Consider the following 26,981-nt stretch of genomic DNA (forward strand, 5'->3'; position numbering starts at 1 on the left):
GTGTACGCCAGAAGAGTCGTTATGTTAAAACTACCCAAAATTGGCCGAATTTGTAAGTGTTAAAAAAATTGTAGGCAAAGTTTGCAAAGGGATGCAAACTGCAAACGTTTGCAAACGTTTGCAAAGCCTTGCATTCGAGAATGTTTGCAACTATGGTTGTAGAGGCATCATATCGCTCGGCACGGGCCTCCCTGCTCTTTGGCATTGGTTGCACTGCCTGCAATGTTTGTGCGTGTCAGTATATAGACATTGCTCCACACCCACAAGCAAGAACCAGAAGAATCTGTAGTCCACTGGCTCTCCTTCCAAGTTGGCAAGGAACTTGTTGTCTGTAGTCCACTGCCTCTCCTTCCAAGTTGGCAAGGAACTTGTTGTCTGTAGGTTGAATTCAGGCCATGACATAAAAGTGGAATTTTACAAAGATAAATGCCATATTAAAGACATAGACTTTAAAGTAGTGTCTCAAGGAGTGAGAATTGATGGACTTTACATGCTTGACTCCATGAGGGATCAACAAGCATTAATAGTATCCAAAGATGATCAAAGTCAATTGTGGTATGAGAGGTATGGACATTTAAGCTATGGCACCCTTCAGCTACTTGAACAAAAAGGTATGGTCATTACTTCCAAAGATAGCTTCAAGTTCAAGTGTTTGTGAGCCATGCATGATGGGAAAGCAATCTAGATCCCCATTTCCAAAGCATGAAGTATATAGGGCAAACTATGTCCTTGATCTCATACATAGGATATTTGGGGCCCTTCACCCAACTAGGGTGAAGGCAAAGGACACCAAAAGGGAGAACTCAGTAGAGGGAGGAGAAGAGGAGGTGGGTGGGGTGGGATTGCCTACCCATCCTCATAAAGAATCAGAGGAGACTACGGCCTCTTGAGGGACCTTCGGTGGGGCTACCCACCACCAAGATCTTGATCCTGCGCTAAAGCTCACAACGGGTACCAGAGAGAACGGTTGCCTTGGGGGGCAAAGTGAGCAGGTGGAAGGCAGGGAGCAGGGCAACAAGGCAAGGACGGCACAGGGGGGAGGGCGACAGGCTCACCCAGGGGGAGAGGCTCCAGCTCTCCTGAATCATTAAGCTTCTGAAACTCAGAGCACACTACCCTCTTAATATCACATACAAGATTCAATCCTAAACAATTTCCTTGGAGTAATCAAACTAACTCACATGCTTACGGCCTCTCAAGCTCCCATGCAACTTAAGCATTTGCCATTAGTAGAATTAAAAGGGGTCAAGTATTAAAGCATTTGTTCCTTTAACCGCCAAAGACTTGGGTGGCCTCTAGCAATCAAAAACAGTCAAGACTAGTGGGCATTGACGGTTTCCTTCTGCAAGACTAGCAATGGTTACCAGTAAAAAATAGAAATTAAGGTATAGATGAGTCAGGGCAAAGCATCCTAGGCAAGGTTTACTAGAAACTCTACCCTGTTTCAGCTAACACCACACACATCAAACATGTAGCCAGAAGGTGAGATTATAATTGATACAAAAAATCTTTTTACTGTTGATGATACTACACTCTCAAAAAGTTTGAGATGGTTCATTGAATTCTCCTCAAAGAGCGCATACTTCATGAGTTAGAAAGAAGTTCAACAAAATAGCTAATCCCATGATAATACATCACTAAACATCATAACAATGGACTAGCCAACCTGTTGCGAGAACTCAGAAGTATCAAATTGACCAGGCCCAGATAGAGAAGCTGATCGTTTAGTTACGACATTCTGCACCTGGAAATAAAAAAGAAACTCAAACAACGATAAAGTATCATGGACCCTCCAAAATGGCAGACAGACCAGCACCATGCTGGACAAAAACCACAAAGCTAACTATTGATACCTTGAGTCCCCCTCGCAAGACAAGAGTTAGACGGTCAGGCTGCTGAGGAGTCCAGACTCCATGATCTACAACATTTCTCCCCACAGTAGACTCCACAAGGGACTATATCCACAAAAAGCAAAGCCAAAATACATCTTATAAACTATCAAAATCACAAAATAAGCAATCCATATGATTACTCTCATTGCTCTCTTGAACTTACAAGAGAGTTGAAACATAAACTAGATATGGCAATCTAAATCCCAAAGAAGGAAAACATTAAGTCGCTTGATTACAATAAGTAGTTCCCTCAATGTAGAGTTATCTTAAAAAATAGATTTTTTCCCCCACATTAAGCTTTTTTTTTTAAGTGATGGAATGACGTGGGTGAAGGTGATGGATGATGTCGATAACCCCTCCCCTTCATGTGTGTCCACCAACAAATCATCACATCATAGCAAATAAAGAATGCAAACCATCAAAAGAATTATCTTTATCAACAGAGACCAAAGGCAACTCTTCATCATGTGCATCTAGATTATTCAAGATTTCTTCAATGACTTGGTTATCTTCAACCTAGCCATCATGCAGAACCGCAAGATCCAGAACCTTTTCTTCATCAGCAAAGCATCCAACTCCTCCTTAGCTTGTATGTTCACCAACATGGAAGTGTTTACCTTAAACATCAAAGTGCAATCTTTCTAAGGGCCGCCGTGCTCTCGATCCTTCTTGATGTCCAATGTGTCTTCAAACAGATCGGTTGCCATGGGAAGAAGATCATCATCCTATGAAAGAGAAGCTTTGGGAGAACATCTGGGAATCTAGGCTCTATAATACAACAACTCTCTGACTTGGGAGTTGTAGTGGATGAGGATGATAAGAAACCTGTGCTTCTATCGAGTATAAAAGAGATCTGAAAATCCTCTAAAACCTTGATTGTACTACGAGTGGCTTAGGAAATAACTGATACTGAGATGATTGCAGTCCTCATAGACGAAGACCGTCGCAAAGGGCAATCTGAGATTTCCTTTGAGTCAAACAGAGTCATATCCACAAAGGGGAAAGGCAAGCGAACTATCACATGCAACTTAACTTCTACAAGGAGAAAAAAAAAACACAGAGGACATATGCTTCAAGAAGATAGCCAAAGAGCAAGAGAAGGAGCATGCAAACGTGGCGGCCGAAGATGAAAAAGAATTACATGAAGCAGAAGCATCCTCAACAGTGGAACATGCAACCACTATCATGATAGTCTTTCTCTAAAAGTGGAAGATTACGATCGGGCTTTCCAAAAGCCAATATGTGCGGGTCATAAGTTCTCTCCAACTCTAGTAGTAAAAAGAAGAGGACGAAGATGAATATGTTGCACAAACATCCATGACACCACATAAGGCTCACTGTGATGAATAATCTCTCTTGATAAGGAAGTTAAGTTTGGTCTTTTTAAAGTATTCTTGTATGAGTCAAGGGATGTCCCCTAAAATTTGATGAATCATCTTGTGTGTTTTTTCTAAGCCTTGTTTTCTATTAAAAAAGCTTCCTACCTAGGTTCAAGGGGGGTTTCTTTAGTCATGTGTGGTCAAGTTCTTATGTCAAGCATGATAGGAGAGTTTCAGGTGTTGGCACACTAAAATCTTTTGTATCATGTCTTGCAGTTTAGAATCCAAATCGCATTGGATATTGAAGGTCTTCTCAAGCATCTCCACGTTCGCTCCAAAGGGGGATTTGTTGGGTATTTCGGAGCTCATATGCATGTGTGCATTTATCTGTGAACACTCCCTATTAATGTGTGTGTGAACCCACTCTTAGAGGTGTTAAATATCTAGATAATATTTGGGTTAGGCAGTGATGTCATTCACATAAGCCTCTAAAGCTACAATTGCATTGTACTCGGTGAAGGTTTTACAACATCACATTAAGCAACTAATCATCATTTGAGTCGTGCAATACTATGTGTCTCTAAGCATTCTCTCTCTCTTTCTCTCTACACTCACATAATGAGTATTTACTATCCACCTAAGGTTAGACAGCTTCTGCTAACCATGCCATGTGTCAATAGTATGATATGTGTGTAATTTATATGGGTCAAAAGATTACGCTACTAGCCTACAAAAGCATGTACTTGTGAAGGGTTTCAATATCAATCAATAACTACGGGCTTTTTGCGAGGATCGGGACCTCACGGCGGTGAACCTTGCGACATAGTCACAGAAAACGGCCGTTTCAGTCCCTAGAAACGCATTTCTCCATTGCAGGCCCCCATCCGTTTCCATGGCCGTTTCTTGTTTCCCAAGTGATATTGTCACAGGAAACGGTCATTTCCACCCCTAAAAACTCGTTTCGCTGTTTCCATTCCTCATAACGTTTCTCGTTTTTGGTGACTATGCCTTGGAAGACCAAGGTTATGATCTTTAACACATCCCCACAATGGGTAGACAGATCTGCACCTCAATTTACATACAATGGGCAGCCCATGGGGTACGTCGCCTCTTATGTATATCTTGGGATCATGTTTGCCGGGCCTCAGTTCTCCATGCGGAAGGCAGCCAAAACCAGATTGATCCGAGGGTATGCAGCTCTGGGCTCACTTGAGAGGCATTTCTCTCACACAGTTTCAGGAGCCGAGGACGAAGCCCCGGCTATTTGACACATTGGTCTTACCTGCATTATTGTATGGAGCTCCCATTTGGGGTCCCAATTTATACCACAAGAGGAGACGGAGAAGGAGTCAGCTCTGACAGATATAGGAGAGGTATATGATGGGTGGAAGCCGATGGAGAGGCCACTAGTGATGATGATCTCGCACATGATTAGGAGTAAGCATTCAATGCCACATGAGATTGTGCAAGCAAAGATGGGGGCTGCCCCTATCCAGTCAGAGGCTCTTTTCCAGAAAATGACATACTGGCACAAATTATGGGAACTCCCACTAGATAGATACCCCCAGCTTGCACTAGAGTCCTCGAGACAACTGGCACTTGATGGAGACATGCAGTGTTGGTATACACAAGTGAGCACTTGGTTTGGTATGCATGGCATGCAAATGGGGGCACTCCCACCGTTTCAGTACAGTATAAAAGCCCTTTCCTTTGCTCTCAGCCACACAAAACTAAACAGGGTGATCAAGAAGGACATTGTGAGATTGGATACTCAGAGGACCTAGCATCCACCCCTCCAACCCCTAGGGATGAACATGGCTTTCTACAAAGACCATCTTCTTCACATGACGGAGGACGGCTTCATCATATGCCCGCACTACATGGATACACATCTCTCATTCGGGGTGCGGTGTGCGATTGGACAAATCCGCACCTCATCCCACCAAATGAGAATGGAGACAGCCAAATATGGGCCGCGAGCAGCTGCACCAAAGGACAGGACATGCCAGCTTTGCCATACAGAGGCTGAGACAAAGGCTCATTATATAGGCAGATGCCCAATATACTATGAGATCAAGGGAGGTTCCACTACCTCTTCCGAGAGAAATTCGGACCACTCTCTAGGATCATGGATTTTCCAGACTAGAGACGCCTAGGCTCTTTCTTCAGGAGCTCCGCAGGCACAAGGAATCCCTACTGCGGCCCAGATCAGCTGCACCGGCCCAAGGGCTAGCCCGAGGACCAGCACAAAGAGCTTTCACTTACTTCTTCCAGACTAGAGCCCCGAGAGCAAATCCCCCCCCCCTCGACCTCCAGGCTGATGTAGAAGCCTGACCGAAAGGAGTGACATTAGACAAAGCCAACGAGCTATGTAGAGCCCGACGCTCCCGACATAGTGGCCCACCACCCACACTCACGTCACCTCAGGAGGATAAGAGCCATCATTCCCCACTACCGCAGGACTTTCTCCCACCCTGTCAGCCTCACTACATTGGGCACCACGTTACAACGCCCTCTGCGAGATACTCTTTGCTGCTGATGTGAGAGCATGAGGCTCTTTGTTTTTCTTTATGGATATTTTCTTTTAGTTTTACTTTCAGTACCATGATGATGTATTCCAAGGACATGAGGAAACATTTTGGTCTCAAAGGTCATTTTGGCCTTTTGAAAACATTCATACAACTGATTGATCAAGCTATAGAGCTGGGGCGGTCGAGGCGCCCAAAGATGAGAGGCCCATCCCGACACCGACGGAGACTACAACACAGGATCACGACCATACTAGCACGGCATGGGAGACGTCCAGTCCGAGTACTCACCATGGAGGACATTGAGGATATCCGCCATCAACTGATAAGAGACATCTTTGGATAGTGATGTATCCTTTTGGTGACCAGGCCGACTGTTGGCACCTGGCCGACCAGGGCTTTTCTGGTCGTGAGCAGTGGCTGCTATCGGCCGGTTTTAGACTGGCCGACCAGCAGCCTGGGCCCTGGGGCCATATAAAATGGCCCCTTGACCCCCCAAACTCTTAGTTGAGTATTGTATCAGATCTTGTATATAGTGCAGAGTTTACACAGCCTCACTCTCTCTCATGCGTTTTCTCTTCCACACACTTCAACGTTTTTCCTGCTGGAGGTTCTCTTCTCATCTTCATGTTGGTGTCTTGCTACATTGTGCTCTCAGCAGTTTGTCTCATATCCGCTCCGTATTCAATACTGGTTGGTGCGCAGCAACCAAGCTAGCTTGTCGACTCTTGAGCAAAGCTTAGCTAGACTTGCTAAGCAGATAGCGTAGGGCAACACGCAATCTGTGGAGAGAGCAGCAGTTGCTATGCAGGCTGCAACTGAGGCGAGCGACAGCAGCTGCACAAGTTGTTGGTCATCATCGCCACGAACGAGGCGTAGCAAGGCGTTGGGCGTTAGACGCCTGACCACAAGGCGTAAAACCAACTACCGGCGGTCAGCTAGAGGAGTCGAGCGCCGTGCGGGAGAGGCTCCGTGTCACTGTTTCTACCGGCGCCTGTTTGTCGTGCTACGGCAAGGTCGTGGCGGGCTCTGTGGACCAGGACGGGCAGTGCTTCTTGGACGATTACCAGCAGGCGACCGCCCGGCAAGAATAGGGCATTTCTCGCCCAGCCTCCTCGGCCGCATCCAGTATGTAAGTGTCGCCCGGCACATCCAACACCAACTTGTACGCCTGCACCTGCCCGACTACAAAGGTTTGCTGCAAGAGCCACAGGAAGCAGCACGAATACAGCTTCAGCACGAGTCTGCACAGCAGCAGCAAATTTGATGCCCCCCCCTTTTTTTTCTGCAACAGAAATCATCCAATTTTCAAAGGTATTTGTTTCAATTTTTTGGGATTTTGCATGTCCAATCATCAATTGAGTAGGTACAATCATCAATTGAGCAGGTACAGGTCCAAATTGCTCAGATTTTGAGCAAAATTGGCAAAATTGGGTGACATTGGTCACATTCCTGGTCAATTTGCAGGAAATTGGATGTCAGAATTTGGGGCTTTTGATGTAATTGTGCCATTCGGCATTCATACATGCTGTATGATGTGAGCAATCTCACATTTGGGGCAAAATTGCAGGAAATTGGAGTGCAAATTAAAGGGCTTTTGTGCCGATTGGGTTGATTTGCATGCAGGCACTAGCATTTGATGCTTTGGGCAATGTGTTGACGCCTGTCAAGCACTCAATGTGCTTGTAAATCAAGGGGCTTTTATGTATTGGATGTATATGTGGCCAGGGGGAAGCACTGTGAAGACTCTGGATGCCTTCATGTGCGTCAATGTACCATGTATGATCAAAAATTGATCTTAAATCAAGGGGCTTTTCAAGATTTTATGCTTGTTGAGCTTGGCAAAGCAACAGGCAAGACTTTTATGCCTTGAATCCTCAGAAATCCACTTGCAGTCAAGGGGCTTTTGCCCAATTTCTGTTCGGGACTGTTGTATGCAGTGGTGGGGACTGTAAAAGTTTGATTTTCACTCATTTGGACAGCCAGGAGAGCATTTATTGCTGCTGTACTTGCTAGTACAGATTTGGTACAACTTTGTGCAAGTTTTGGCATGGCTGTACATTGATTTGAGTGAGGAAAAGGTTCATTTTCAGCTGCTGTACTTGCCGGTACAGATTTGGTACATCATTGGTGAGCACTTAGTACTGCTGTACAGTACTTTGGAAGGGGAACAGAGCACATTTAAGGTGCTGTCCTAAATCTGCAGCAACCAGATTTTGGTGATTTCATCACATTCAATGGGAGTAGAGTTGCATTCGTGCTTCCGCAGTGGGAGATAAACTTTGGGAGAACAACAGTGAGCACTTTGTGTGCTTTGGTGCAGTGTTTGCACATCTTGCAGGGAGTCACGCATTGACTGTGAGACAGGTTGCATATTGCTATGGCAACCACGGGTGAGAGCTCTTCATTGCTTCACATCAAGAAGCTTGAAGGCTCACATAATTATGACATTTGGCAAACTCAGTGCTATAATGTGTTGCTCCAGAAGAAGCAGCACAAGCCCATCAAAGAAAGGGGTGTAATGCCCGCTTCTCTTACTGCTGAAGAATGGGAAGATATGGATGGGCTAGCAAGATCCACTATCATGTTGTCTGTGTCAGACACTTTACTTTTCAGCATTCGTGAAGAGAAGACAGCTTGGGGAATGTGGCAAAGATTGCAGGACTTGTATGCCCAGCAAAGTGCCTCAAGCAAAGTGTATTGGTTGAAGAAACTCATAGGTCTTCAAATGAAGGAAGGGGCGTCTATGACAGCCCATCTAAATGAGTTTAATGGTGTTGTCAGCCAGGTCATCAATCAAAAGTTGGCAATGGATGATGAGTTCAAAGCCACTTTTCTCTTATGCACTTTGCCAAAGAGTTGGGACACATTCAGGACAGCCACTAGCAATTCGAATGCTATGCTGTCATATGCAGATGTTGAGGGTGCTCTCCTTCAAGAGGAGATGAACAGGAAAAACAACTCTGTTGGAAAGTCCAATGCAATGAATGCACGTGGGAGATCCCAGCAAAGAGGTAAAAGCCAAGAACGGGGAAGGAGCAAGTCTCGCTCCAAAAAGGACTTGGAATGCCATTATTGTGGCAAGAAGGGACATATCAAAAAGCAATGCTACAAATGGAAGAATGATCACAAGGAGAAGGGCAAAGGAAAAGACAAAGACAAAGATGAAGCCAAAGATGTAAAGCCAAAGGGCAAAAGTAGAGTCAAGATTGAAGAAGTCAATGTGTCACATGCAGGTGACAGTGAGGATGAGGTCCTATTCACGTCTTCACTTGATGCCCATTCACTACTTGCAGGAGATGGTCATGGTATGCACTCATGGATCATTGATTCAAGTGCCTCCTTTCATGTCACAGGTTGCAGAGACTTGTTTGTCAGGTATACTGCTGGCAATGAAGGAGTAGTTTATTTGGGTGACAACCATGCATGCAAGATTCTTGGCAGAGGTGATGTGAGGCTTGTGTTTTCAGATGGCTCACAGCTTATGCTCCATGATGTCAGGCATGTGCCTGAGATCAAGAAGAACCTGCTTTCTACTGGACAGCTTGATGATGCTGATTATGTTACCACATTTGGTCGTGGAAAGTGGAAGATTAGTAAGGGCTCACTGGTTGTTGCCAGAGGCTCTAAGGTGGACACTCTTTACTTCATGCATGCTGGTGTTTGTCACCATGCTAATGTAAATGCAACCGAGCTGCCGGAAATCTCTATGTGGCATAGCCGGTTGGGACACATGAGTGTCAAAGGAATGGAGCAATTGTCTCGTTTTGGTTACTTGCCTTCTCTAAAGTTCTCAAGTTTTCAGTTTTGTGAGCATTGTATATATGGCAGGCAACTCCAGTGCCCCCACAAGAAAGCTCTTGGACAGAAAGATGCTCAGTTAGAGCTTGTGCATACAGATGTATGTGAGATGCCTCAGCTTTCTTTGGGAGGGGCAAAATATTTTGTGTCATTTATTGACGATGCCACACGCAAGGTGTGGGTTTATCCTCTTCGTTTGAAGAGTGATACATTCTCAGTGTTTCAGAAGTTTGTTGCTCATGTTGAGAATCAAACTGGCAAAACACTGAAGGCTTTGCATTCCGACAATGGTGGAGAGTATATGTCCAAACAGTTTCAGGACTTTTGTGATGCTAAAGGCATCAAGAGAGAGCTCTCTACTCCTTATGATCCTCCACAAAACGGGACAGCAGAGAAGATGAACAGGACCATTCAGGAGAAGGTCCGTTCTATGTTGTCACATGCTGCGTTACCTCATGGTTTTTGGGCTGAAGCTGTTATGACAGCCGTTCATCTTATAAACAGGTCACCTAACACGAGGCTTGGTGGAAAAGTGCCAGAGGAAGTATGGACAGGGAAGCCTCCGTCCTACAAGCACTTGAGAGTGTTTGGTTGCGTTGCGTACGTGCACATACGCAGGGAAATGCGCACCAAACTTGATCCTAAGTCTCACAAATGCATATTCCTAGGATATGGTGACAGAGGTGAAATGGGGTATAGACTTTGGGATCCAGTGAATAGAAAGATTATACGTAGCAATGATGTCATTTTTGATGAAACATGCATGTATAAGGAGCCTGCAAGGCAACAGGAGCCTGGCAAAGTCATCTTTGATGATGATGGACATCATGGACAACAACCAAGGGCTGTAAATCAGCCATTACAGCATCAAAACCAGCCCTTAAATGGTGCTGAAAATGGTCCAAATGGACAGCCAGAGATGGCAGAAGATATCCCTATGGATATCCCACAGTTAGAGGAGATACCGGGCATGATCTTTCAACCATATGGCATGGAACAGGAGCCACCAATTGGTGATATGCAGGCTGGACAGCAACCTGCAAATGATGGTCATTGGGTACGGAGGTCCACAAGACCCTCCAGAGCCCCTGACAGGTTTGTTCCAGGGGTTGACTACTTGATGCTCACTGACTGTGGGGAGCCCTCATGTTATAAGGAGGCTTTACAAAGGGCAGACAAGGCTCTTTGGGAGCGTGCTATGAAGTCAGAGATGGATTCTCTGCACAAAAATGGAACATGGAAGTTGGTGCATTTGCCTGCAGGCAAGAAGGTTTTGCCATGCAAGTGGGTTTACAGGCTCAAAGTTGCACCTGATGCAAAGCCAAGATACAAAGCCAGGTTAGTGGCTAAGGGCTTCAAGCAGGAATATGGTGTGGACTTTGATGAGATCTTCTCTCCAGTGGTCAAAATGACCACACTTAGAGCTATATTAGCTTTGGTTGCTCATGATGATCTGGATTTGATTCAGATGGATGTGAAGACTGCTTTTCTTCACGGTGATCTCCATGAGGAGATATATATGCAACAGCCAGAGGGTTATGCAGTAAATGGAAAGGAGAAGCTTGTATGCAAGCTGAAAAAGAGTCTTTATGGGCTCAAACAGGCACCAAGGGAATGGTATCATAAATTTGATACATTCATGAAATCCCAGGATTTCAGGAGAAGTGACATAGATCACTGCTTATACACCAAGAAAGCTTTGGATGGTAGTCTATTGATACTCATCTTGTATGTTGATGATATGTTGATTGCCGGGAAATCTCGTAAAGAGATGGATGCCTTGAAGAAGAGGCTGCATCAGACCTTTGATATGAAGGATTTGGGTGATGCAAATCACATTTTGGGTATGCGGATACTTTTCGGGACAGAAATCAGCATGTGTTGTATTTGTCTCAGAAGGAATACATTGGCAAAGTTTTGCAGAGGTTCAATATGGACGGGGGGAAGAAGACTAGTACTCCTTTGCCTCCATATGTGAAACTCAGTGCTATGGACAGCCCACAGTCGGATAGTGACAAGGCTGATATGGCCAAGATTCCGTATGCTTCAGCTTGTGGCAGTCTCATGTATGCCATGGTTGCTACTAGGCCAGACATTGCATTTGCAGTGGGAGTGGTTTCTAGATACATGGCCAAACCTGGCAAGAAGCATTGGGAAGCAGTGAAAGGTGTCATGAGATACCTGAAGGGCACACAAGATATGTGCATATGCTTTGGCAAACAGAATGCATTCGTGCATGGTTACACGGATTCGGATTATGCCGATCATCCAGATAACCGGAAGTCTACTACCAGTTATGTGTTTACATTCACAGGAGGTGCTGTGTCATGGATATCCAGGATGCAGAAGTGCACTGCCTTATCTACTACAGAGGCCGAGTATATTGCAGCCACAGAGGCTTGCAAGGAGGCATTATGGCTATCTCGGTTAGTGGTTGATTTGGGTTATAATACAGGGGATGTTCCATTGTTGCATTGTGACAGTCAGGGTGCCATCCAGTTGGCAAAGAACCCTGTCTTTCATGCAAAGACGAAGCATGTGGATGTGAAGTATCACTTCATCAGAGAGGTGATAGAGAACAAGCAAATTCAGCTTGTTAAGATTCATACGGATGACAACCCGGCTGATCTGTTGACAAAGAGTTTGCCTCCAAGGCGGTTTGCTCATTGCAGACACTTGATGGGCATTGGATGAGGCCAGTTTCAGCCTTGATATGGCCTTGTATATTATCATGTACATGCTGTTTTTTTTTTCTTTTCCTTCATTTAAGGGCACTTTGCCTTTAAGTGGGAGGTTGTTGGGGTAAAGGCATTATGCCCACCCTTATAGTGTGTACTAGCCCATAAGTTATAGTACATAGTACACTTAGTACTTTTAATGTACTAAGTGCACTATGTGTACTAGTGCAAATATACATGTGTGATAGGGGAGTCACACACTCACACTTGATGAGTTGACTTATCCCCACATATGTCTCTCTCTCTCTCGCTCTCTCCTTCTTCTCTGTGTATGTCTCCCACATGAAACCCTAATTCTCTCCCTTCAACTAGTGGTAGGCTCAGCACCATCACATGGGAGGAGCTTATGCCTATGGTCTTGGACCAGGAAAAGCGTTTTTCGAACCCTCCACAAGGCGGAGATTCTGCGGCCTTGACCGGCCAATGGTCGCAAGGCCACAGTAAGGGCAAAGGGAAGTCCTCACAGGAGAAGTCTTCTGAGCAAGAGCCCAACGTGGATCGTGACACCTTGAAGGCAAAGAGGACCAGTAACAATTGTGGCGAGAAAGGCCATAATTGGAGAAAATGTCCTAAGCGGCTCACCAAGAAGGGTGATGATCAGCAGTAACAATGAAGACTCCAGCTTTTGTGCACTCGGAGATTATGGACACCGGTGTTTCATCTTCTTCGAGCAGGGAGGCGGTTGGACCCAGCTAGGAATACTCAGGATTGGATTCTTGATAGTGGTGCTTCCAAGCACATGACTCCTTCCCGAGAGTCATTACAAGATCTTTGGAGGCACGCAGGTCACATCCTGATTGGGGACGAGTCCACTATACCTATTCATAGTGAGGGCAAGTAAGAGATCGTTCCCGATGGCAGAGGGGAGAAGCATTTCTCCCAGGTTTTTTTTGTCCCATCTCTTGGTTTTCATTTGTTGTCAGTGTATGAGGTTTGCAAGACTAGTGTACGGGTGGAATTTGAGGAGCATTCTGTTGCTCTCCGGGACAAAGCGACAGGCCAGGTTGTATGGGAAGGCAGAGTGGAGAATGGGATTTACAAACTCTCAACACTCTCTCTTACAAGTTCTCAGTTTCGAGATGTGTGGCAGTTTTGTCATGACCACTTGAGTGTGGATACGCTGCAGCAGGCTTTCAGAGACCAAATGGTGGATGGCTTGCCAGATGTTGGCAGCAATAGGCAGGAACATTCCAATTCTTGTGTTCGTCAGTCAGAGGAGCCTTTACAGGTGAACTATGCTCTGATGTCTCGTGTCAGTCCTCGGGACAAAGAGCCTCCTGCAGTTGAGGAAGCTCTTTCCCACGGGACTTGTAGGAAAACCAAGCAAGTGGCAGATGGTGACTTGCAAGTGGAGGCGAATGTTGTGCAGCCTCCAGGCTTTGAGGTTTCGGGTTCAGAGAGGGTGGTTTACAGGTTCCGGAACAAGGTGGTTCCAAACGTTATGTACTGTACGGATCCGTACGTATTGTACGTTGTTTGGTACGGGAAAAAAATTTTAAGGTGCGTAAAAATACGTACCATTGGTAAAAATACATAAAAATGCATAAAATCTCAGAAATTTCAGCCACCTACATAAAATTTCAGTCCATATCCACATTGACATATAATTTTATAAAACTTTCGAAATAGAGACACAACAAGGTCAAAAACCTACTAATTCAAAAGTGAGAAATTAGAATCACAAAGTCGTCAATCATACTTAAGTTAATCGTACTTAATACTTAATACTTATTACTTAAGACAAGTCACATTGTCACAAGTGAGTCGTGACAACTCACAATTCACATCAAAAAATGATGAAATTTGAAAATGAGTCTATGAATAATGACAAAATGTGCCATGTCCATACAACACCAAATCAAAACTAAGGTAATCCAAATCAAAACTCATCATCCGATGAGGATGATGACCCTGGAGAATCAAGCATATAACCCTCCGTGATGACATTGCCCTCGTCATCATACTCAGGCCCTGTCATCATGGGCACAGGTGGGTGGGCTGCCTCAGATGTCCCTGTCCCTGCCTCTGCATCATCCTGCTGGGTAGTGTGAATGAGGCGAATGGCCTCATTCGCACGTGCTCGAGGAGTCTGAATAGGCAGCTTCCCTCTCCGGGCGCCTCTCTGGCCAGAACTCTCTGCATCTGCAGGTCCCTCATGTAGCTGAATTTTATAAGCCCGGGCTCTCGATCTTGTCACCCGCCTGTCTACACTCTCCAGCTCTCTATGCAGGAGGCAAAGAATCTCGTCTTGCTCATCTCTCAATCGTTGCTCTGCCTCATCAATGGTGGTAGGATCTGGGACCAGCTTGACACGTGTTGGATCCACCTATTCAACGTAAAACCAAAGAGAACGCGGAGTGTCAACGACTCAACTTTTTGTATACTATAGTTACTAGTATAAAAGCTATGTAAATGGGAGGCCAATCCCCATAAGAGAATGAATAGAATAAACTCACTTGTTTTGGGGTGCCCAAAGCATGATAAGCTCGTACGAGCTTCATGTTGGCCCTACAATAGACCAGTCTCTCTAGTTGAGAGGTGCTCAAACGATTGCGTATCTTTGTATGTATGAGCGAGTAAGCGCTCCGGTTGCGCTCACAAGCACCTGCTGAACAATCCTGCACTCCAATTCAAAAAAAGTGCTTCATTCATGTGAGCTCGGCAATTCCCAACAAGCTTCACAAGACTAGTTCAAATGGCATAGTACATACATGATATACATACCTGAGATAGCACTCGCAGAGCTATATCTGTAAGCTGTGGAAGACCCTGTCTTCCATAGCTTTGCCACCAAGTAAGAGGAAGCTTGGTGGCCTCTGGTCTAAGAGCAACAGCTCTAGCAAATGAGGGTCCCAAGTTGTTGACCCAGTTGCAGAGCTCCACATCAATCTCCAATTGCTGCTCCACATCATACATACTATTAATGTACCTATCTCGTAAGGTGAGCAGCTCCCTATCATGAAAGAGAAGTGGCGTCTTGTAGAAAGGATGGAGGAATGCAACCATCCCATGAATGGGGCGACTCATATACCCCCATCGATAATCCACAATAGCCAATATATCATCTCGGCTCCAAGAGTAAAATAAACAGAGAAGTAGAGCAATTAGTAAGTCAAGACTCAAGAATCAAGATTCTGTAATCGGCCATCAAGAATCAAGATTTTACTTACCAATTCTGTGTCAGGGACGTACAGGCTGCAATATGACTCTTCATCTACATGAAGAGGTGGTACACTAAGCCCAAAGTGGAGCCCTCCATGTCTGTGACTCGCAGAAGTACAAATACTGGCTGCAAAGCCACTAAGAGAGTTTGCACATCCGTCCAGAGGGTCTCATCCAGTATCCGTCTCTGTATGTATTTGGTGGGCTCTGTCTGTGAATGATACATATCTCTCCACTTTGGATCCACAACTGTCTGTAATAGTGGATCTCTCAATTTGAAAAGCCTGTGTAGCACCAAATACATATAGGCAAATCTTGTCTTGGATGGCCGCACCATATCTAGGTTGCTGTGGCTCCTAAAGATAGCCAGTGCCTGCTGCTTCTTTCTGAAGAATGTAGTGATCTTCGTGGCATCAGAAACTGTGGGTTGCACCCAACTCAGCTTGCCTATGTCCTCCATAAGCAAATCAAGGCAATGGGCTGCACATGGAGTCCACACAATGCGAGGAAACTCCGCCTCCACCATGTCTCCCATTGCCTTGCAATTAGCAGCATTGTCTGTTACAACCTGCACCACATTCTCTGGACCAACCTCAACAATTGCCTGGCGAATATGCTCGTAGATACTCTCAGCAGTGATGCGTTCGCCTGCCTTCCCAGCATCCACAACGCGTAAGAAATACGTACCAAGGCATGAAGAGACAAGAATATTGATGATGTGTCGTCGCCGTGTGTCACTCCAGCCATCCGAAATGATAGTGCAACCAAATTGTTGCCAACCTGCTTTCACTAGCACCAATGCCTTGTCTATCAAGGCCTTTTGCTCATCAAGCATCGTGGTGCGCATCTTTTTGTACTCAAGCCCTGACCATGACTCCGTGTGTCCCACCTGGGCTATAGCTCTGGCCATCCTCTTCCATTGGTTAGTCCTCAAAACATTGAAGGAGATATTGCACTCTATGAGAGTGCGAGCAATCTCCATCTCAGCCACCTTTTGCCTTTCTTTGACCCAAGACTGTGCATGCACACGAGAAGGCAAGGTGGTTTGCCTTTCCGTATGTGTATCACCCTCATTCTCATCTTGCATGACAGAAGGCCTCTTTCTGGCAGACGATGCCTGCTCAGAAGAGGCAGGCTGAGATTCATCAACCTGCGTGGATGGACCGGTCAAGTCCCCAAGAAGAGCATCATGAAGCGCATCCTGTGTCTCTTGTGTGCCTCTTCCTCTTCCAGCTGCCCCCATTGCAGGGAAATTTTCAGCAATCAACTGATCTCTCAATGCTTCTGGCACTCTCTTGCACCCTGCACAATTGTTGGTGGTGCCAATGCCTGTGAGGTGCTTGATGACACGAGTAATTGTACTCGTGAGGGTGAAATTGCAGTACTTGCACTGCCATTGTCGAGTGCCACTACCCGCCTGCCCTGGAGTAGTCACAATGCGAATGACGTTTGTGTGCTCCTTCCAGTATGGGTTCTCTCACTTCGGCATGATTGCTCTGACAAATTCAATGCACAATGCCATACAATTTCAATCAGGATTCAGCAATCATGCAATGCATAATATTTAGTGGGCAGCTCAACTGAGAGTGAGAGTGAGAGTGAGAGTGAGAGTGAGAGGGAGAGGGAGAGAGAGGCTGAGAGCTAAGTGCATGGTCCACAGATGGTGGCCTAAGGCTTTGAGAGAGAGAGAGAGAGAGAGAGAGAGAGAGTGTTATGTTGCTGCCTTGGGGGCCTAAGCAAGGGTGGGTGGGGAAAGGGGGGCGAGAGCACAAGAACACAGAAGATGGCTAAGCAAAGGGAGGGCAGTGGCAACAAAGGGGGACGAGAGCAGAAGAACACAGAAGATGGCGAAGCAAAGGGAAGGCCTGGAGAGAGAAAGAGAGAGAGAGAGAGAGAGAGACTGTACCGGAAGGTGTGCGCTGGCGGCTGTACGGAGTCCAGGTGCTATCGCTGGCGACAGTACAGAGTCCAACGCTATTGGCAAAACCCAAAAGAATGCGAAACCCCAAAAAAAAACGTTTATCGCAGGCGAACAACGAAAACCCCCCCCCTCCCCCCAAAAAAAAAACCGTACGGATCGATCCGTACGTACGGATCCCCGTACTGTACGGATGTATGGTACGGATTGGATCCGTACGTACGTTTTGATCCAACATTGTTCCGGAAGGCCTTGTGTGGTCTTCAGCACGTTCCCAGGACTTGGCATACGAAAGTTACAGTTGATGATCCTTGTGAGCAGGTTGATGCCTCTTTGTTTCAAAAGCGGTTTGGTTCATTGATTTGGTTGTTGCACACCAGATTGGACTTGAGCTTCCCGGTGGGGCTATTGAGCTCATTTCTGCACATGCCTTTGAAGACTCATTGGGACGCACGATTGCAGATCTTGCGGTTTCTAGAGCGTACGAAGGATCTTGGACTCTGCTATGATCCTAGAGAGGGAATGACGGATGGAGTCAAAATCCGCGGTTGGAGTGACTCGGATTGGGGAGGAGATCGAGACACAAGGAGATTTACATTAGGCTTGTTTTACCCTCGGCTCAGGAGTTTTTTCATGGAGCAGCAAAGGCAGCCGACTATTGCCTTGTCATCTACAAAGGCAGAGTACCGGGCTACTTGTGGTGCTGCTTGCGAGGTGGTGCAGTTGTTGCAGAGGTTACTTGGCGAGATTGGGTTTCCTCACGAGGAACCCACGGTCATCCAAAGTCACTTTGTTCGTGAGAAGTTTTTTGCTGATGACATCTTGCAAAGTTTTGTTCGACGGAGGACAATGCAGTGGACCTCTTCACAAAGTCTCTACCTCAAGCTATGCTCTGGCGGCACTCCAGCTCCCTAGGGTTGGTTCCACACCAGGAGCTGAGAGGGGGTGTTAGCAGTCATCTCCTATCTGTACATTACACCAGGGCCTCTATTGTGGGTGTGCCCGACCGTTTTTGGTGTTTCCCCATTTTTCCTCACTCTCCCTGTATTTTTCCCATTTTTCCTGAGGTGTGGAGGACTGTCGGCTGATTCCTGATGCTAGCCGACTATTGATCTGCCACCCGACTTCTTCTAGTGACCAAGCCGACTACTGGCACCTGGCCGACCAGGGCTTTTCTAGTCATGTGCACACCTAGTGTTGGTTGTGAGCAGTGGCTGCTGTCGGCCTGTTTTAGACTGGCTGACCAGCAGCCTGGGGCCATATAAAATGGCCCCTTGCCCCCCCACACTCTTATTTGAGTATTGTACGAAATCTTGTATATAGTGCAGAGTTCACACAACCTCACTCTCTCTCTTCTACGTTTTCTCTTCCACACACACTTCAGCGTTTTTCCTGCTGGAGGTTCTCTTGCATTTGCTCATCTTCATGTTGGTGTCTTGCTACGTTGTGCTCTCAGCAGTTTGTCTCATATCCACTACGTAGTCCGACAACAAAAGCATGTACTTGTGAAGGGTTTCAATATCAATCAATAACTATCATCGAGTCGTCGAATTCTCTCTCTCTCTCTCTCTCTCTCTCTCTCTCTCTCTCTCTCTCCAGTGTCCGATGCGGCACATATTATGAGATGGAGGTACCTCCATAGTGTACCTTCCAGTTCCAGTTTCATTTTCTAGGTGCCAGTAGTATCATCTTTATTTTTCATTTTCTGGGTTTTTTCATCCAGACATTGTATCAGATCCACCATGATGTAACTTTTGGTCTCATAGGTCATTATGGCCTTTTGAAGACGTTAATATAACATTTCATTTCATTTCATTTCTCCCCAACATGCTCCACTGCCATCGAGCTACCTTTCCACTACGTGACAGCTGAGGGAGACCTCTCGGCCATACTCATTAGCCCCATGCATGATATTTTGGAGAGTGGTATACCATCTACTCGGAGCTGATGTTGTTCTCATGTTTCTATGTTCTTAGTATTCCATGATGAGTTTCCATGGACAGTTTTGTATCACCCCACTGAGATAGCTATGTTTATGTTTTTTTTCTGTGTTATTTTCCATTCCATGATGAGATATGCCATGGACATTACTGTATCACTTTGGTCTCATAGGCCCATTGGGTTTTTAGTAGACGCTTAATCTCTCTCTCTCTCTCTCTCTCTCTCTCTCTCTCTCTCTCTCTCTCTCTCACACACACACACACACACCTGCACAGAGATGAACAGGGTCATCAAGGAGGACATTGTTAAACTGGATACTCAGAGGACCTGACGTTCGCTCGTTCAGCCCCTAGGGACGAACATGGCCTTCTACATACATCATCTTCTTCACTTGACAGAGGGCGGTTTGATCATACGCCCACGCTACATGCATAGTTGCCAGGTGTTTTCATACGAGTTTCGCAAGAAACGGGTTTCATTCGGACTAAAAACTAACTGTGGAAATTTATACATATACAAAATATGACTCATACATGATACATAGCAAACGTAGATTGATCATGATTCATTGTTGTATACAAAAGCATAAATGAACATTCAACAGACAACAATGATTATAGCAGAAGCATAGATGAATAATGACTCAAACGAGATTACATATGAATCATGGAAATGAAATCCCTGCACTCTGGAGCCATCAATGATATACCATGTCACATGATTCATGAAGAGACTAGAGTAAAGATAAATGTAAATAACACACAAGTCAAGCTGTAATTGGAATCCTCAATCCTAAGTCCTGATTCCTACAACAGAAGACTCAAGAGTCAAGACTCATCATCGTCCTGACCCTCAGCCAAATCCATATCCTCATTTGCACGCTCAATATCATCAACCTCCTCCTCACTACTAGTGCCACTCCTAGAAGACTCCTGAAATGCATCCTCATCAGGTGGAGGTGCATACGAAGTACTCGCACCAGCTGAAGCTCCTGCCTGAGATCGTGATCATAGATTGCAGTGGCAAAAGACTAACCTCTCCAATTGTGTTGTGGATAGTCTGTTTCTCTTCTTGGTCTGGAGTAAGGCCCATGTACTCCAATTTCTCTCACAAGGCTCGGAGCTACAGTCCTTGGAGAGAATTCGCATTGTTATACAGCTCTGAACGAAAACAAGATAGACATCCTCACTTCTCATATTACAGGAACATGCTTTAAATTTCTAATAATAAACTATTGGGGCTAAATCCCGAGTCTCTAGTCCCGAGTCTTGCCAAGTGAGCTGCCTCAATGCTGTATTTCTCCCTCCAAGAAATTGGCTGCAACTGAGTCTCCTCTCTCTCTCTCTGCAGTGCGCGACCCAAAAACACCGCTTCGATTACGGAATAGAACACCTTCATCCTCCAACTTCAAGAGCACATCATCGACATCTCCCACAAGCCTCCTCATGTAAGCAGTCCATCCATCTTCTAGTTCTCTGTTCACATACTGCTCCTCACTCCTCCATAGAGGATAAAGGATATGGGCAGCGGCATGGATGGACCTACGAAACCAATCCCAACCTAGACCCTTCATAAGAAAATCCAAGAGTAACAAAGTTTAGAGAGAATGAAAACATAAAGTTATATATTATCTAGCCATGGGCAATTGCGAAGAATGAGTACCTGGTTGCAAACAATGTAGTACATAAGTCAAGAGCTTCTCCTATTTTGTCCATGAATTCATAAAGATAGCCAATTGTAAACCGGCCTCGGTCTTCAGACAAAACCAAAGGGCGGTGCAAAAACAAACTTGCACACAAAACACTTCAACACCATTGAGGACCTAGAAAAGGAAGACAAACAAGGGGAGCTAGATTGCTCCTACAAACAGCACACGGACACCGATTGGCCCCAAAACGGAGTGGCACCCCTTGCGGTATTTCTTTAATTGATTATAAGAGCTTTGATTACAATAAGGCTGGGAACTCAGCCGTCATAGTAGAACTCCTGAAGCCTGCAAATACCATGCATCATGGCTTCATATCCACTCGGCATCCACAAACAAGTCCAGCCATTGTTCACATCAAAAGACTCTCACACATTGAGTCCTGCATACAGAAGCTTTCTCCCATGATCAGGGCTGCCACAACCATCCATAGCCTCTCACCCTATGAATAGCATCACACCCTGACACGTCCAGTGCTTCTGCATCACAACACAGACTCCCAAACTGTCTCTCAGAAGAGAACTCGCATCACAGCACAGCATACCATACAGTCGACACACCTGTACCAACCTTCTCTACCTTCCAAGGGTACTATCCATCTCTGTCTCATCGATTCCCTGTCCCCTTCCCAATCAGTAGCAAGGTTGTACCAAACATGTGTCCATTCCTGTATCTTCTGCCTGCATGTGACCTATCTCCTGGAGAAACCCAAATACATGTTTCCTCGAGAAACCTACGACCTGTTTCCACATGAAACCCTTAGGCCTGTTTCCCTTTGAAACTTCTACCCTGTTTCCATACAGAACCATTCATGGCACCATTCAACAACAGTGCCAACAACGACATACATCTAGTTACCTGTTCCCTCATGAGTCATGAAACATCTGGAAACATAGAGATGCCCATCACTATAGGTCCCTCTCTTCCTTTCTAGCAAGAAGAAAACAATCTGCTCCATGAGCATGCAGCCATGCGAGCTTGCTTCACTCCCATGCCAAGAAACACTACCAGGTGACCTTGTACTTGCAGCCAATAATCCATGTACACAGTGTACTTGCACCCAGGCAAAACAACCCATAAACAGTCTCAAAACATCCCTGTTGCAAGGAGGATCATCACACTTGTGCACCTCTGTCCAGCAGCCACCTATGAGTGAAAGGAGCTCTACACTACTACAGTCCAACTGGAGTCTCCTATGCACTGCCAAAGGCCTGCATGGCCTTCTGCAGTGTTATCCTCCTGCGGACCAGCCCTATGACCATCTGCGCAAGCAGTTCAACTCGCCAGCAGCTGTAAGCACTTGCACAAGACCTTGTGCGCTGCGCTGCAATGACAGCCCAAGTTTGCCTTCAAGAAGCTGCGTGTACCTCTGCAGTCCTGGCTGCCTGAGAGTCCAAGGAAACCAGCCCCTCCCTTCTGCAAAAACATGCCGCCCTCCAAAAAGCACACACCTGGCTGCCTGTGTGTCCAGAGAAACCAGCCTGTAAGCTGCAGCCTGACTCTGTGCAAAAGAGCACGTGTTTCAGCCCTGTGCGCTTGCATTCCAGCCAGCCGGTGTCTTGCCAAAAGCACAGGAGAAGGAGATTCAATAGGCGCCTGTATACACTGCAGCGCAGCAGCCAACCAGCCCTCCAAAAGCCAAAGAGAGAGAGAGATTTAACAAGTGCCTGGCATACTGTTCTCTATAGCGCAGCAGCCAGCCCGTGAACTCTTCCCAAAAAGCAGGCGTTGAAAGATATTTAGCTGCGTCTCTCCATGATTCAGAGCAGCCCGCCAGTATCTCCTTCCAAAAAGCAAGAGTAGCGCTGCCCACCTGCAGTCGTTCCAATCAGCCACAGTAGGCCTAAAGCGCAGCCGTGAAGCGCAGCCCTGAAGCACAGCCCGCCAGCCCTGTTTTCTCCCAAAAGCATGAGAGAGAAAGAGGCGCGCCCCCCCCAAGAGTAGAGTAGCCTCTATAAATTACCTAGGGGCCTCCCAAGGTTTTAAAACCTTTTTAACTTTAATTTTTGGCCACCAAAGGTTATAAAACCTTTTTAAATTTTAAATCTCTGTCCCCTTCACACTTGGGGTTGTCCACACATGGGTTTCATTTTCAACTCCAAACTGATGCCATTCACACTATCCACCATGTCCCCGTTGTCGTGCCACGGCACGTCTATGGTGTGAAACCATGCATATGAGGCCATTAAATGCAAATCCAGATGCATGGGATTAAGTGCTTGTGTACATATGGATGTATGGTGTGATAAATAAAGCTTTGTCATGAAAGCCCCTGGCAGATGTACAGGTTTGATGATTTTTCAGGAAGCATGTCAGGTGTGTGTTTTTTTTCCGGAGTAAATATGGGAGATCTGGAGCTTATTCGGGATGCAAGTATGGCACCGACTGTGGTCGTATTTGGAAATTCATAATGTTGATGATGTGGATGATGACAGTTGGCAGCATTGTTTGGAAAGCTGATGATGTTCCTGATGACAAGGTCATGGCGTGGCGTGTGAATTTGAAATTGAAATGAGGAGGGGCATAGTATGGTGGCATATTTTTGGAGCCTTTAAATAATTATGAATTTTAGTCACAATGGCCAAATATAGTAATAGCAAACGTAGAAATTCTCATGGGCTGCCAACGCATGTTCTAGCAAAGCTGGCGGATACGTTGAAGGTGTGGCCGTTTCGGAGGCGTGAGAGCCTGAGGCGCGGGAGAGAGAAGCCAGTGGGGATTGCGTCGAAGGCAATATGTACAGAGGTGGGTGATACCAGAGGGAGTGATGGGGAGGGGGTTTTCTTTGGTGGAGGATGCCGCTCCTGAGGCCAGTGTGACTATGTTTATATTGTAGAGGGTTGCTGCCTGGTGGAAGAAGGTCGCCTCGACAGTGGGAGACGTGACCAGTTGTGAAGGCTGCACGAGCTCGTGCCAACTTGGCAACACATGGATATCAATGGTGTCGTTGGGCTGGCGCACTCGAGCCACTAGTATAGTTAACCTTGTCACATAGTGACGGTGTTAGACAAGAGGCTTGGTGATCTGTGTATTCTGTCAGTCGTGAGACGACGACAGAAATCATGAGGCAATAGCAGTCGCTGGTGGCGTAGAGGCATTGGTTGCACTTGCTCAAAGTTGCAGCACTGGATCTGACAGTTTGCAGGAGAGAAGCTCGTGCTGCTGGCGAGCTGAACCAGGATACTGGGAAGGGACTGCCTTGGGAAGAGGATCGTCTGGCTGGGCTGGGAATTCAGCGGGGGCTCTGAGGCGTCAGCCTGTAGGCCGCCTTGTGTGTGGGAGGGAAGAAACTGCCTTGGGAAGAACTGCTGGGCTCTGGGAAGCAGCCGCAGGTGTGAGCAGAGCAGAGGCACATATATGTGTTGCTTGTTTGTTTAGCTGTTCGCTGGTAGCACAGTGGCGAGTTTCTTTGATTGTATCTGCTCCACTTGCTCTTCAGCGTATGGAAGTGCCGTTGAGTGTGATGACGACGCCGGTTTTGGAGTGTTGACTGCTAGTGTCGCCTCCCAGTCTGCATCTACGTAACAGGTCGTGTGCATAGGCTTGGCCACATAAGATTGTCAAAACAAGGTGACGAAATGGTGGTCAAGGAACAATATAACTGGAAATGATTATTCACGGTGGTTACATGTAAAGAGGCTCTGTCTATTTCTTGTGGAAGATATCAAGCTCTGCTAAAGCTTTGCTATGGGCTGTCGGCATGCATATGCTGAAGATATGTATACCTTTGTATTTGATGATGTCTTGTGAGTTTTATTTGTTTTGTCTCATGAGTGTTGTTGCATGTCAAACATATTGTACAAACATATAGCATATGTTATGTGTGAAGAACAGCAGGAACCAATGCTTCTTGCTGAAAGCATTATTGCAGAGTTTGAAGATCTAAGACAAGAAGAAGATGCTATCATTACTGCATTCTTATCTGGTTATGATACTTATAAGCAGGATGATGTACATGAATATGCATGCGAGGAAAATAAAATATTACAAGATGGGCCACAAGTATGTGTGATTGATTTAGAGGGGGTAAGTGATATGGGTGATTCCAACAGTGATGTTGCTTCTGAAGCTGGTTGCCAAGGTTCTTTGGATTTGGGTTATCCTGGAATGCTAACTGGGTGTTCCAACAATAAACAGGGTGATGCTATGTCATCAGTGTCAGGGTTACCTTGCAACCACATTTGTGAGCAACAATCTCGAGCTTGGAAGCCTGTTTATGATGATGATTTGGAGAAGGAAATTGAATCTGTCTTTTTGGATCATACAGGGTTCAATGACATACAGATTCAAGGGTACTTGGGTGAGGGACCCATAATTCTAAGCCCATCTGCTGCAGACAGGTATCAAGAAATACTGGGAGATAACATGCAGGATATGCAAAGTGTGGTCACAGAGCCTCAAGAGGCTGCATATGAGCAACCAAATGGATATAGTTATGGGGGTATGAATGTTCATGATAATCAACATGTGGGATTGCAAGATGATAATGGCTTCAATGCGATTGATCCTGGATTGGATGCTATCTTAGATGATGCATTGGATGATTTCATGGTATATAATAGATCCCCATCAGCTCTGGGCTCTTCTATGCTTGATGCTAGTCAACTGTCGGTTGCAAGTGAGGATGTACAGGTGTTATGTAAGCCAAATGATTATGATGAGATTGATCCAGAGCTGGAGGCTATTCTCGATGATGCCTTGTTGGACTTTGTATGTGTTGATGGTGTGGATGCTTTGCATACTTTGCAACGGCCTAAAGAAGAGGTATATAATAGCATAGAGGAAGCCAATGAAGACCATGCTTTTCCGTCTTTGGATGAGAAGAATGAATGTTTGTCAGTGGGTGAGCTGGATCCAGGCAAGGTAGATTTGGATGGGATGTTACCAAGTGTGTGTTCCATGCTGTTAATGCAGTTGTTATTTGGTGTGGCCATACAATATGTGGTGCAAAGGCTTCAAACATGGCCTGAGGAAAATTTTGAAGCAAATTATTTTGAAGAGCATCCCACTTTGAATGATGAGGGTCATTATGCATATGCAGCGAATCTAAGTGAGGATAGCGCTTCATATGAGCAAAGGATATGGCACATATGCCAAAAGCGATTGGTATTTGATCCAGGTGGGAAAGCAGAACCATTCAGATGTGATTGCTAAGATATAAATATCTTGCAGGCTAGGGGGGGTAGGTTAAGATGTCATGCTATGTTTCAACAAAGGATAACCCCTTGTGAGTGGCACTATGTATATTCTTCTACTGTTTCATGTTTACTAGGGTGATACCAACTGGGTCAGATTTGACAGGGTTTAAGACGCCTAGTTGGATGCTTGTACATATACCAATGTTGGTGTGCAAATAATGCATGGACACTGAGTTCCAGGACCTGTGTGGCACATACCAGAGGATGTGCAGGTTTAGAGGGGGTGGATGTCGTGCCACGGCACGTCTATGGTGTGAAACCATGCATATGAGGCCATTAAATGCAAATCCAGATGCATGGGATTAAGTGCTTGTGTACATATGGATGTATGGTGTGATAAATAAAGCTTTGTCATGAAAGCCCCTGGCAGATGTACAGGTTTGATGATTTTTCAGGAAGCATGTCAGGTGTGTGTTTTTTTTCCGGAGTAAATATGGGAGATCTGGAGCTTATTCGGGATGCAAGTATGGCACCGACTGTGGTCGTATTTGGAAATTCATAATGTTGATGATGTGGATGATGACAGTTGGCAGCATTGTTTGGAAAGCTGATGATGTTCCTGATGACAAGGTCATGGCGTGGCGTGTGAATTTGAAATTGAAATGAGGAGGGGCATAGTATGGTGGCATATTTTTGGAGCCTTTAAATAATTATGAATTTTAGTCACAATGGCCAAATATAGTAATAGCAAACGTGGAAATTCTCATGGCTGCCAACGCATGTTCTAGCAAAGCTGGCGGATACGTTGAAGGTGTGGCCGTTTCGGAGGCGTGAGAGCC

The 26,981-nt window shown here is 45.7% G+C and overlaps 2 protein-coding genes and 1 pseudogene across 6 annotated transcripts in view; all 3 read right to left on the reverse strand.

Moving 5' to 3' along the window:
* Positions 1-26,981, reverse strand: part of LOC147631248 (uncharacterized) — a 136,118-nt gene that overhangs the window by 35,630 nt on the left and 73,507 nt on the right. For 4 of the 5 annotated variants that reach the window (XM_086809597.1, XM_086809596.1, XM_086809598.1 and 1 more), the window contains 2 exons: positions 1,854-1,955; positions 1,667-1,744 (listed from right to left, as the gene is read on the reverse strand). The exons of the other annotated variant lie outside the window; for it this stretch is intronic. In XM_086809597.1, coding sequence (XP_086665723.1) covers positions 1,667-1,744; positions 1,854-1,955 — 180 coding nt within the window. The remainder of the gene's footprint in view (positions 1-1,666; positions 1,745-1,853; positions 1,956-26,981) is intronic. 5 annotated transcript variants of the gene reach the window in all.
* On the reverse strand, positions 13,807-15,426 carry LOC147631250 (uncharacterized). Its single transcript, XM_086809913.1, has 4 exons — positions 15,398-15,426; positions 15,003-15,348; positions 14,735-14,896; positions 13,807-14,604 (listed from the first exon to the last, which is right to left on the reverse strand). Exons 1-4 carry the CDS (start codon positions 15,424-15,426, stop codon positions 14,158-14,160), a joined length of 984 nt encoding a protein of 327 aa, XP_086666039.1. The 3' UTR covers positions 13,807-14,157.
* On the reverse strand, positions 15,313-16,929 carry LOC147631251 (uncharacterized; annotated as a pseudogene).

This window comes from Cibotium barometz, chromosome 15, assembly GCF_041138505.1.
Source record: "Cibotium barometz isolate CiBa-2024 chromosome 15, ASM4113850v1, whole genome shotgun sequence".
NCBI classification, from domain to species: domain Eukaryota; kingdom Viridiplantae; phylum Streptophyta; class Polypodiopsida; order Cyatheales; family Cibotiaceae; genus Cibotium; species Cibotium barometz.

Excerpts from the sequence above, each read along its gene's own strand:
- LOC147631250 (XM_086809913.1), bottom strand. The coding sequence starts at position 15,426 with ATGGCCGATTACAGAATCTTGATTCTTGA. Across the intron at positions 14,897-15,002 it reads CTCTGCGAGTGCTATCTCAG|GATTGTTCAGCAGGTGCTTG; the intron begins GTATGTATATCA and ends ATTGGAGTGCAG. Across the intron at positions 14,605-14,734 it reads CTTTGGGCACCCCAAAACAA|GTGGATCCAACACGTGTCAA; the intron begins GTGAGTTTATTC and ends TACGTTGAATAG.